The sequence below is a fragment of the Phyllostomus discolor genome, chromosome 2 (genome assembly GCF_004126475.2).
Source record: "Phyllostomus discolor isolate MPI-MPIP mPhyDis1 chromosome 2, mPhyDis1.pri.v3, whole genome shotgun sequence".
Lineage (NCBI taxonomy): Eukaryota > Metazoa > Chordata > Mammalia > Chiroptera > Phyllostomidae > Phyllostomus > Phyllostomus discolor.
Window position 1 is genome coordinate 153,708,211 of NC_040904.2, and position 13,256 is coordinate 153,721,466.

At 42.1% G+C, this 13,256-nt stretch overlaps 1 protein-coding gene across 2 annotated transcripts in view; it reads right to left on the minus strand.

The window, feature by feature from the left end:
- Positions 1 to 12,586, minus strand: part of HMGA2 (high mobility group AT-hook 2) — a 131,282-nt gene extending 118,696 nt beyond the window's left edge. Inside the window, exons 1-2 of one of the 2 annotated variants that reach the window (XM_028532228.1) lie at positions 11,541 to 12,586; positions 8,795 to 8,881 (exon numbers count right to left, since the gene is read on the minus strand). In XM_028532228.1, the coding sequence (XP_028388029.1) occupies positions 8,795 to 8,881; positions 11,541 to 11,651 (198 nt within the window). In that variant the 5' untranslated portion in view covers positions 11,652 to 12,586. The remainder of the gene's footprint in view (positions 1 to 8,794; positions 8,882 to 11,540) is intronic. The other variant, XM_036018717.1, reaches the window with a different exon arrangement.
- Positions 12,587 to 13,256: the final 670 nt, after the last annotated feature.

The following is a 13,256-nucleotide window of genomic DNA, read 5'->3' on the forward strand; positions in this document are numbered from 1 at the left end:
TGAACTAACCCAAACTCTGAATAATTACGTTAGTTCATATTTAATTAGTATCTAAAATACCCCAGACAAAAGGCTAAGTCATTCACATGTCATTTAACCCTTACAAAGCTTTACGAGGTGCTTATTTTTTCTTATTTTGCAGATGACCAACTAGATTTTAGCCATGAGAGGTAAATAACTCAAGGTCACACACAAAGCTGGTAAATGGCAGATGCAGGGATTGAACCCAGCTCTGCTGGGCTCGAAGGAATGACTCCTACACTCTCAACAGTGCTGCTGCCTTTCCACGGGCATTTGCTACCATAAAGAGATATTTTAGTTAACTAAAATCCTCACTGATTCAGCTAATTTCCCAAAACAGAAGGAAGCCTGGTGGAGCCTTTGTCTATTTGACCATCAGACTGGGCACTTTGAATGGTCGTTGACTACTTTTCAGCAGCTGCACAAAGGAATCACTTATTATTAGGGGTTAGTAGCAATGTCTTAACGGCCGTCATAAGGGCATGAAGTAGACTAAGTGAAAGCCAGGAAGGTCCAGTGAATCATACCCTCTTGCTGAGTGTTGTCTCAGGGAGAGAGGGAGCTATCTGAAGAGGAACACAAGCTCCACTTTGGAAAGCTTAGATTCAAATCCCTGCTCTGACATTTTAGCTTTAGAACTTTGGACTGGTCCCTGAAAACCCCAATTTGATTTTATATGTGAAACGGAGATAATGTCTCCAGTGAGGAGTGAAGTGGCCACCACAAATGAAGTGCTCAAGAAATGTTCTCCCCCTTCTAATAAGATGGAACTCTTAAAGGGAAAGTTTTCCTTTAGGTTAGTCCAATCCCACAGAAGGTTCAGTCAATGCAAATATTCCATTACACCCGTCACCTTTAGAATGAAGCTTTTAAGAAACCCTTTGGCTAGTACATAGTGAGTTATACAAGTACAAAATTCCCTAATACAGAAGCAGTGTCTGAGTTAGTCTTTGGGAGCATAATTTACCCAGTAGTAAATTACACCAACACAGAAGATAGAAATCCTTCCTAGCGGGCATGGCGATGATAGGTGGAGTTGAGGGGAGGAGGCTGTTGACCTTAAAGACCAGCAGAGCAACGCCAGGCTCCCTCAGCACAGTTGCCATGTTTCAGGGTGTATCTAAATCCTGTTGAAGAGACGGTTGTTTTCTAAAAGGGTTTCACTGCATTTCAAAGTCAGAGAAAGCAGATCTCTCCAACAGAGAGAAAGCCCTACAAATAAAAGGATTTTAAAATGAGCATCTCATTTACAAAAAGCCTATTCAAAAACAGAATTCACACCACTAACGAAAGGGCAAAATATCACGACTGTCACTTGGATTTGTTAAAAGCAAACTTGCTTCAAGATCTTCAGGCCGGTGTTCCATGTAAACTGAAACCCTCTTCTGAGACTGCATCTAGAAGAAACACATTAGCTGTGCTGTGTGGCGTCGATCTGGGAGGTTTTCATTGTTCTTTAAAACCCACATTATTTAATCATTCTGATCAAACTTCACCAAGACTGCAAAACAAGTTAGGATTTTAGTTTATAAACCAGCATAAATTCAGGGTTTTTACATACTGAAGAACACAGGCTTTAATTTTTTCCCTGTATTTAATGCTCTTCAGGATATTATTTTTCAATAGAAGACAAGCAAAACATTTTGGGGGCTTCTTTTCTTTTTAATATGTCAACATATGCAATACCAGTGGAAGTGTATATTTGTTTTTCCTCTGTCAGAGAGGAATTTGGTTCTGAACTGCAAACCCATGTATAATTGAGACAAAAATTCATTCTAAGAATTTCCTGCTTATCTGAGGGGTAGAGGTAGGTGGGGTGAGGGTGGAAATTCTGTATTTGCAAGAATTGAAATTTCAGACTATGGTCAGTACTGTTATACTAATATATGCAGCTACCTTATTGTATCTTGTTAAAAGTGATGCCTCTTCCTTGCTTGTCTTCATTCATATTGACTTTTTTTTTTAAGTCTAGATTTAGAACTGTATCTTTAATTTTATAACATGCTTAGAAGCAAGTTCATGAGGGCTGGGAGGAATGTTAAATGGGAAATGTAATTATTTCTTTCTCGAAGAAGTTCTGGTACTCCAGGCTTTCACATGCATTCTGCACTTAAAAAAATAATTAAGAAAGGAACTTCATCTAACAAACATAACTCTTGAATTTGGAAACAGTGCTTTGTCTGGTGCACAAGATATGCTCACTACAAATTCGCTGAAGAGGGAAGGAAGGAAAAAAAGAAACATTGCTGTTTATATCATGTGTATGTCTTGTTTCCCTCTTGCTATCAGTATTCTACAACTTTGTAGGACTTCTGGGTAAGATTTTAGCAAGCATCTAATCTAGCTCCTTCATTTAACAAATAAGAAAGCTTTTGGATGTCTTATGATCTCCAAAAGCATAGTCCTATGGTTTATTAGGAGGCCAGAAGTCTGGGTATCAGCTAAAGCGCTTCTACAGCCCAAGCGCGTAGAGCTGCCCTCCAAAGGTGTCTCAAAACCTAACTTCCAGCCTGCATTTCAGGTTACTAGAGATAACAGTCTACATTCTAGCAAATATTTTATAAAATATTTGACAACATCTATAGCACAGGAAATATCATAAGCTTTAGAATGAGATTTGAATTCAAATCCAGGAGCCACCATTTGGTAGAGTTGAACATTAGATATGTCAGTTTCTCATTTGTGAAATGAAGACCAAAATGTCTACATCAGAGGATAAAAGATGATACATATGTAAAGTGCCTGACAAAAGTGACAGCAATTAGTAGGTACCCAGATTTAATTTCCTCTTCCCTCCACATTTTATAATGCTATCCTTAAAAAATACCTTCCAATTTTTTAGGTTTCCATAGTGATTTTTGGAGCATTGTCTTACTTAAGTATGGCCCCTATTACTTCTCTTGTTCCACAATTGGGAGATTAAGCCATTCACCCATATTCATAAGTAGTGGAACTAAGACCCAATCTAATTTCAAGGCAATAAAGGGTCTATTCTTCTGGGAGATGCTCCCATACAAAATAAAATAGCCATGGGCAAATTTTTAAAAATCAAAACCTTCTGGGGTGAGAAGCAAATGAGTAGTTAAAAGTAAAACATTTCCAAGTTTCCTGTAAAGACATGGACAGGAGCTGAAATTGGGAAGCAAGAGAATTCTCCAGTTCTGACTTCTGAGTCAAATTTGGACAGCTATTAATTTTTCTGCTAGTCTAAATGCTCTCATCATATTTATATGTATTGTGATATTGCATGAAAGCCAGAACTTTCCCATCCTTAATCAATCAGTACATCTGAATAACACCCCACTCAAAAAAAGAACTAAAAGAATATTTAGGCGTAATAGACCTTGTTTTGTTTTCATGTATCTCTGTGTATGTATATACGTACAATATGTATGTATGCAAAGATAGATAGATAATGTTAAGACTAAGACCTGCAGACCTAAGAGCAGGTGGAGCCAACTATCCAAAGTTTAAAAAGTCACATTTTGTTTCTTTCAGTTGTTCTTTTAAAAATATAAACAGGGTAAATCAATGTGCACTGGCATCAAAATCACCTGGATTCATCAATTAGACTAAGCACTGAGCAGCTCTAGCATCACCTTTTTGATTATCCACTTTTAAAGGTAAACTTTTCTAAAGTTTAAGTGCAACCATTTGTAGTCTTAAAAAGATGTTACAAGCTTGCCATCACTCTGTATATTTTCCAACAGGACATATAAGTAAATTCTATCTTCTACTGAAGTTTGTGCTCTTTTTACCCAATGAAGCCCTCACTGTCAATTCCCATATCATTATTTATGCCCCCCCCCCCCGCCACCATCTTCACCTATACAGACACTAAATTAAAGCCAAGGCCAAAATGACCAGAGAAGTTATTTCAAAGATTTAAGATTATCTTCCTTTAAACTCTCCCTCTACCTCTTTTATAATCAGAAAAATCAATGTCAATGATACAAGAGATCATAGGGGTTACCTTCTGAGCAAACTGCCCCCGAGAAGAGAATGACTGTACTACTTGTTAAATCAAAGAGAAGATGCCACTCAAAGTTGTTCAGTGCATTAAAGCAATAGAGAATAAAACAATAGCCTAAAATATAATAGGTCCTCCATTCCCCTTCTCCTCCTGGTTGGCAGAACAAAGATTCATAACTAAAAACTTTAGAATTTAGAAGAGTGAAATTGATGGTTCCACCCTTGTGCCAAGCTATGTGGTTCCAAGGTCAGCTCTGGAAACTGCAGAAAGTCAACTAAGAAGACAAGCTAGGTTTGCATGACTTCACTGCCATAAAACGCTTTCCAGCATCCAAAACTGAGATGCAATAGAATATCAATCCAGTATGTTTTCACTCCTTAGCACAATGATCTGTTGAGATTGGGAGATAAAAACGAGTCAGGGTTGTGGTCAAAGTAGTGAGGAGCTTTCCATGAAAAAAGCTGAGAAGAATGATAGTTTGCAGACAATGAGAATTATGGCTCCCTTGAAATAAAGTTATTTCATAAAATAATTCAAATGTACTTGAACCTCCTATATTTGGACCATAATGCCTTTGAGTCAAAGGCATTGCCAGATAAAATTTACGGATGCAATAAGGCTTGGTCCTCCGAAGCAAAGTGAAGTGAAAAAAAAAATGAGTTAATTGTTTAGGTAAGTCAGCCTAAAAATAAAGATTATGGAGACAATAATGGGGCTTTACTTAATTCTACCTCCCTGGATGCATTTACCTACTTATATAGGGCCCTGGATCCCAGTGGAAATTACCTTCCCACTAAATCATACCAGCGATAGCCCTTACTGGTGTGGTTCAGTGGGTTGTCCCACAAACTGAAAGGTCACCAGTTCAATTCCAGGTCAGGGTCCATGCCTGAGTTGCTGGCCAGGTCTGTGGTTGGGGGCATGTGAGAGGCAACAGATTGATGTTTCTCTCCCTCTCTTTCTCCCTCCCCTTTTCCCGCTGGAAATAAATAAAATCTTTTAAAATAAATAAATAAATAAATCATACTACTAACATAGAAACCAGAGGCTAGAATTGTATGATAACTTCCAAAACCATCTTTCCCCAAGTTACCTATAATGATGCCTTTGGTAACTCTCTTTAATTGAGCCTAGTATTCTGAAAAAAAATTTGTCCTCACTCAGCATTATGCTCTAACTTTTACCTGAAATGATGAGTAAACCCCACATTCTCTCATCCAAAAATATCTATGATTGGTGTTAGTAATCATTTATGAAAAATCCAGAACATTTCTGGGAATATGATTAAAAGGAGCACAAATCTGCCTTTTTAGTATCCAATTAATAGCAGGCCTTCTTTGCTTGAGCAAATAGAAGATACAACTTAAATCTTTACCTAAACCTGTTATTTGAATCATACATCTAGACATTTTCATTCTGCACTTTGCTCTCTCGGTCTGGTCAAATATAAGCTCAAGAAAATCAGTGACATTATGAAGTAGGGCTACCTCACACATCAGATCTTTTTTGTATACAATTTCCTTCTATTAAGGTTTGATTGCATCTATTTTCCCCTAAAAGTAACCTGAATGAGAACTGGCTTGAGACTTAAACATGAATTTGACTTGTGACCTTAAACCCTGGAGAGTTGATGACAAACTCTTTAGTCTTCTCTCATGATTAACGAGCTACAACAAAAATCCTCAACCAAATATAAATGAGAAGACATCTTTCTTTTCCCCAAACATGGGTAATGTGAAAATACAAAGTGGTTTCCTCCAGCACAAACATGAGAAGAAAACAAAACAAAACAAAAATGAAATTAAGAGGCAACTGGTCACAGGTATATCTCAAAGTAAAACATAAATGAAAAGGTCAAGACACACAAATACAGACATACACACACATGAATAAGTTATGTATTCAGGAAAACATTAACTTCTGGTTTCTTTTATGAAGATAACAATATGGGACTTGTTCGGAGACAAATTTTGAGCACTCAGATTGAAGTTCTAAGGAATGATAGAACTGCTACATAATGGTCATTTGTGTGAGTTTGTCATAATGGAATATAAGCAAATTTAAGAATTATCTTCTCTTCTAAAAGTTCCAAGCATAACAGTGTCTTTAGAAATGTTTGTTTTATATTACACAAATCAATTTACATTGAATATGGTCTGAAATTAAAGTGACTGCTAATGTAGGAGTCAAACACTTGGTCTTGTAACACTCAGCACGCATTGTAAAGTTTCACGTTGCTAATTTTCCAACAAGCAGTTTTGTTTCCAAATGCCCCAAGGCCAGTTACTGAGACCAAACATAAACTTTGTAAGTAAAGAAGCTCCAAGCTGCAAGAAAGTTTAAACACATATCTTCAGGATTCCTCTGTTTATTGTATCTCCTCTAATTTTAGAGTTCTATTCTCTTATATACTTACCAGTTTTTGTTACATGGTTTTCATTTTGATGATCCTTACTTTTCAGGAGAATATCCAATTTATTAATCACAGAAGACTTCTCATATCTACTCTGGTCAGTCTAGCAGGATATGTTTACCTTACATCTTATGAATAATGTAACTATTTCTTTAAAAGATTCCTTTTCAAAATCATTACAAACATAGGTTTTGTTAGAATACAATATATGTTTGATAAATATATGTTTGATAATCATGTTTCTATAGGGTAGTAGAAAACTCAATAAATACTGACTTGAAAGTGAAAATACCTTAAGTTTACACATGCCATGAACAATTCATCAATGTCATTCATTGTTTTGCAAAGTATTATCTTCTCCAAATGAAGCGTAATTTATAAAACTGAAGAAGTATAACAGTCATGTTATGGGAAAATATATTTATTCACTTATATTAGAAGGGTGACTTTTACAACAGAATTGTGTGAAATAATTTTGTCTGGAAGAATGAAAGATTTCAGGGAAGTATTTCCTGGGGAAAAGAAAGCCTACTTTGTTTTGGAAGCTGTAATATGTATGCATACAGAACTGTCAGAGAGATGAGTGGCCTATGAGGGTCATTGTTAATCCCTGTCATAAAAGTAACTAAAAAGAAATTAAACCTTCATTGGGAAGAGATCAACTTTTATTGTTATTTTGTTTTAGGTGGTAAATTAGCACAAGTGGCAGCTCTCCTTGTCAATAAAGATTTTGTCAGTCAGTGGTAAACTGTCCAAAATGAAAGGTGATGGAAGCATCTCTTTACTCACTCTCTACGGAAACTATATAATACAAATGAAATCTGCAAGATAATTCCTTTTTCTTTTTCACCTTAAATTTTAAATGTTTTATTTATGATGAGATTTATGTATTTCTTCCTGGGAGATATTATAATGACGCCTCTTTCTTCAGAACAACTACATCATAGTCTAACCGCTTGTTAGCTGCCCTCCAAGATATCCCTCTGTATCCTCATTAGAGAAAATTAAGTTAGCTGAATCCTACACTAAGCAATATAAAAAAATCCTGTTGAATTAGCCATTTCAGTTAATTTAATGAGATAAAATGGAACATAAAGTATTCATGTCAGAAATATAAGATTATATATTCTCATTTCTAAACGACAGGGTAGTTTAGAGCTACTTGAAAATTTATTGATTAAATGTGAATCACAAATCTTCATTCTGACAAGCAGTTATATTTAAATATATTAGAAATCTGCCCCTTCAGCTCTGTTCAAGACTGTTAAAACAGACAAGAAATCATACTTCCACCCTAAATATGTATCACTGGTTGCTATGACAGTTTACAACATAAAACCCATCACATATAATATGGTTAGTGCCCATAATCATAGAGAAAACCACATAAAACATTAATCCCCAAAAGATGAGCCTATAAGTCCTTTTTAACAAATACTGTATGTACATGGTGTACTCAAAAATATATCAGAATTTACTTCTGAATTTTGAACCTTTGTTTTAACTAATAAACAAACCAACAGATAAAATACAGAAATTTTTCATATTTATTTATAAAGCTAAAAACTGTGAATTTTATAGTCACCTTCACTTCTCTATACATGTACTACCCTGAGATATTTCCTCTTTGCTAGCTCAAATAAAAGCAACATAAAGTTATTTTAGACTGAAATGTAAAGTTTATAAAGAACACTGGAAGTTGTACTTGACTGGGTCCTGTCCTGGCCCCCCAAAATACAGTAATTGACTCAAATATTTGTTTAAGAAAAACTTTTCATTGTGCCCCATTTAAAGCATTTCTATACCACCTAGTGGAAAGGCTTTTTAAAAGATTTTGATATGTTATACTGCAAATGTATTATAAATAAACAGTATACCTTATCATCAAATTTAAAGCTGTAAAATTCATAAATTTTTTTCCAGTATCCCATAATTGGATTTACTTCTAATTATTGTCTATTTGGCAAAGCACTTAACTTTAATAGGGGGATTTGGATTTGCAGTCGTCTTGTAAATAAGCACAAAGTAAATTAATCTTTATTATTTTTAAAGGAAATTGCAAAACCTATAGTCTTGATTTGTATTTAACTATTTCACAACTGGCCCAATTCCTAATGGTGTCATGCTTCAGTCCCCCTCCTCCCCCTCCCACCTCGGTTTCAAGTTTCATATTATTTGGTGATTGCTTGTTTAAAAACAACACTGAAGTCTCTTCATGAACTTTTTATGCTAAGCATTTGCTTAGAAATCTTACTAATACTGAGGGTAGGAAAGTAGTCCTGGGTTAGCCAGTTAAGACAAATCCTTAAGTGTGGATCTAGAGTGGGAAAATTACAGGGGAGTTCCTGTGGTCATTGAGAAAGTTGGGAGGACTTAAGAAATCTCACCTTTTGAGCTGCTTTGGAGGGACTCTTGTTTTTGCTGCCTTTGGGTCTTCCCCTGGGTCTCTTAGGAGATGGCTCACCAGTTGGCTCCTAATTGTGGAGGGAAAAAAAAAATTGCTGTTGTGGCAAGAATGTCTGCAAGAAATTGACCCTGACTTTATAGTTATATTTCTTCATGTGTTGCACCACCAAACTGTTGGAACACATTTGTTCAAGTATAAATAGTGATGAGGGTATAGAGTTTAGAGAAAGGGGAAATAACTATACTTTACATCCAAGGGTTCAAAGAGGAAAGTGTATTTTACATATGAAAACTAGATTCTATTTCAACCCTACAAAAGTAACAAAGGGTGACAAGTTTGCATGTTCTAGACAGAAAGCCATACTTTTCTGAGGTGAAAAAGTTGAATGGTTATGCATTTGGCAACTCAACAATTAGCATTTTACACAAATACTACTAAGCACTGAGACTAGCATCTCAAACAAAAGTACCAAGCTAACATCATAAATATTTCAACAATCTTCCCCACTGAAGAGATGGTTTTTAATCACATCTATATATCTGCATTGTCGGTTAACACATTGAGTGAAGTATTGGAGCAATTATCCAAGTTCTTCAACTGAAAATAACTCCATTCCCCTTAAAATTTCCAAATAATTATGGTAAATCTGTTGTGGGAGGTTTTGCTTGAATTATCTAGATAATTGCTTCAATTCTCCACTTCCTTTTGGAGATCCAGGCATGGACTCTAGTTTAAATTTAAAGATTTTTGATAAAAGTGAACAATTTCTACAAAACTTTCTTTTGAGAAAACTCCTAAAATTCCTGGGGGGGGGGTGAACTGGAGAAAACAAAAGGAGGAGGGAGAGTGAGTTGGACTGGAAGTGTCTGGAAAGGAGAAATTGAAACTATCAATAGGTTTAGCAAAACTTTAAATGGCTTCTATGCCAAGTAGTAAATACTCAAGTGGTTAAGAGAATGCGATGATTAATATTCCAGTTCCTAAATATTTACCCAGTGAATCACCAAATTTCATTTCATTCAGATTTGGTGATTCAATGAAACCAATTAGCTTAAAACTCATGAAAGTCTTCAATGAAAATTCGCATCCTACTTAGAGAATCTGGGGAAGGTTACTGAAAGCTTCTTTGGGACCACTAGCGCCAGTGGGCACGTCCGGAGCAAACACATCGGAGACACATTTTCCTTTCTTTGTGAACTCTGCCTTAACTCAAAGGTAAAACCTCCAATCACCTCCAGACCCCACTGCAATTTCTTCTGGATTATTTATTTATTTATTTACCCCCCCCCCCCTTTTTTTTTTTTGGAGGTCGGGGGCAATTAGAAGAGCTAGAGAAAGCTGGGTGGCGGGTGGGAAGCAAGGGCGGGGGGACGGGCAGAGACTTCCTGGGAGGTGTAAAACAGGATCCTAATGCGGTATAAAGTGTCGCTTGGCAGAGCGGGAAAGCTCGGGGGCCTCTAGATGGGCTTGTTTCCTTTGATGATTTCAAAAAGGTACAACCCTCTTAGTTATTTAAAAAAAAAAAAAAAAACGCGCTGGCAAGCAAACATTGTTCGATATCCCCACCTTGCTCTCGGGCAGCTTTGGGACTCCAGGATAATTTTCTAATCGGCCGATTTGCCATAAAGGAAGTGCTTTAAGGCTAAGGAATGAAGAAGTTTTAAAAGCTTGCGGAAGCGGAGTTTAAATGTTCTCAATAGTCAAGTCCCGCTCCAGCCATGCCCGCCAAGGCTACGAAATTTCAGCGAACAAAACCCCCCGCCCTGGGCGCTGCGCTCAGCCCTGCAAGCGCCGGCTGCACGCTTAATTGGTTGCATCCTCAGACAAAACCCTCCATTCCGCGGGGTCCAGGGTGCCCCTAGATCGTCCCCTCCCAACCCCCAGCCAATGGCCCTAAACTAACACATTTAACGTCTGAAGCTCTAAGGCGCGGGATTCAGGAGCAAAAGGGAGACTGGGCGCTTGGCGAGGAAGTGACCCTAAGCTACGGTGCACCCTCTCGGACATTACTTTCCATCGCGCCCTTGGTCAAAGGAGCTAATCCCGTCCTTTGCGGACCCGGGCTCTCCTTTAGCCCCTTCCCAAGGACACCTCGGCGGCGGCGCCGCATTTAAAGAGCCCGGAGAGGACCCAGCGGGCCCACGAGTTCTTTGTCGGGAGGGCGCGAGTCTCGGGCCACCGAGAGCTTGGGGAAGGCGCCAAGGGGGCGGCTGCTGAGTGCCAGACCCGGGCCCGCGAGCAGCCCCGGTTGGCGGGAGAAAGAGCCAACGGCCCCCAGGACTTCGGCCCCTTCACCTCTGCCCCTCCAGAGCACTCTTGCCCCCCCCCCCGCCCCGCGGCACTTCTTTTCCCCCAGATAATTGCAAAGCGGCGCGGAAAGCTGCCGGGGAGCCCTGGATTGTCGGACCCCGGCCGCGTTCAGGCATCAGGAGCTACCGCGACACTCAAAGGGGTGCACAATAGCGAAAATCCGCGAACGAGCTTCTCCTGACCCCACCTCCCTCCTCCGTCCGGCTGCGGGCAGAGGCTCCCCACCTCCCTGTACAGAGGGGCGCGGGCGCCCCGGGGTTCAGCCGCGCACGGGACTCCGCAGCCTGCCCCCCTGCCGGCGGGCAGCGTGCGGCGGCCGCGGCGACTGGACTTCCGCGCTTCCCGGGGCCCTCGCAGAGAGAGAGAGAGAGCGGAGGTGGGCTGGAGCTCCCACCCCGCCCGGGGACGGTACTGACTTGCTGCTGCTTCCTGGGTCGGCCGCGTCCTCTCTTCTGAGGCGCCGGGGCGGCAGGTTGTCCCTGGGCAGAAGTGGACGGCTGCCCGGCGCCTTCACCGCGTGCGCTCATCCTGCCTCCCGCCGCCGCCGCTCAAGCCGCTGCAGCTGCTTCGCCTCCGCCGCCCCCAATCGGCCCAGCACCTTTCGCGAGAGTGGTTGATAGGGCTGGAGAATGAGGCGGGGTGAGCGAAAGCTGGGTGCTGCGAGGGCTGCTGCTTAGGCTGCCACAGCTGCCACCATCAACACCGGACGTCCAGCGGCTTCCAAAAAGAGAGAAGAAGGGAGGAGGAGGAGGAGGAGGAGGAGGAAAAGAGGCGCTGCTGGTGGCTGCGGCAGGGTGGGTGGGTGCCGAAGGTGGAGGTGGCGGTGGAGGTGCGGGGAGGAGGAGGAAAGCGAGGGAGAAGAAAAAGAGGGTTTGAAGTGGAGAGACTCCCCTCCCGGTTTAGGATCAGGAGCTGTGATCACCGGGAACACTTGGAAACGGCTTGGAAAGGGAAGAGCTTGGAGTGAATTGTGTCCCTTGAAATGTTAGGCGGGGAAAGAATTCCTCCTCCTCTTCCCCCCCGCTCCGCTCTCGCAGAGCAAGAAAGAGAAAGAGAGAGAAAACAAATAGCGCCCTGGGCAGTCGGAAAGCAAGGGAGGATGGGTGGATTCTGCGGAGCCCGGGTCGGGCACTGAGCACCGGCAGGGGACGAGCAGTGGGTGGCACCGCGCCTCCCTGGGCAGCAAGAGCAGGAGAGTCAGAGGGGGACCGGGCTGCTTGCTCCTGCGTCCTGCACCAAGTGCGCGCTGCCCGGGCTGGAAGTTTTCTGAGTTCCTGCCCCCAAGATTCAAGTGGGATGAGTGTGTGTGTGTGTGTGTGTGTGTGTGTAGGGGGAGGCGGGATGGGGGTGAGGAGTAGTGCCCACCTCTAATCGTGGGCGGATAAAGGGGAGGGGGCTGCGCAGGAGGAAAAGTATGAGGAGGAGGGAGGCCGGGCAGACCGCCGAGCCGAGGCGCCTGGCCGCGGGCCAGAGGCAGCGTTCGAAATACAACTGCCTCGGCGGCGGCGGCGCCCGGGTGCCACCCGGAGCCCGGCTCACGTGCTCCCGCCTGGCGGCGGGGTTAAAGGGACAGGCGGGGATCCCAAACCGACTCGCCGCTGGCCTCGCCCCGCCCGCCGCCCAAGGTCGCCCCGGGGCGGTTGTCCTAGGAAGGCGCGGGAATGTGACTGCAGTAGAGCTGTGATTAGGGGCTTAGCCTTTACCTGCACCTCCACGATGCGGAGCCAACACTCCGCAGGAAGCGTTTAGCTGCAAGCGCGGCAGAGCTCTAGGTTCCTGTGAGTGGGAAGGCACTGAAAAGGACTAGCAGCGGCCCCCCGCCAGCCCTGCCCTGCTTCGGAATGCCCTCATCACAGCTCGCAGGACCCGGCGCGCTCGCACACTTACACTCACAGGCGAGCACGCAGATACACACGTGCACATTCGCACAGGCACATGCATGCTTAAACACACGCGTAAACAAACATTCGCGAACTTCCAAACACGCAGATATACATGCACATTCGCAGACGCAGGCACACGTGCAAACAATGTGCACACACGCACTCGGAGCACACCAGCCTCTTCATTTTTCTCGGGGAACGACTGGAGGCGGCTCGGAGTTCCCCAACCACTACCGCCCCACCACCCCT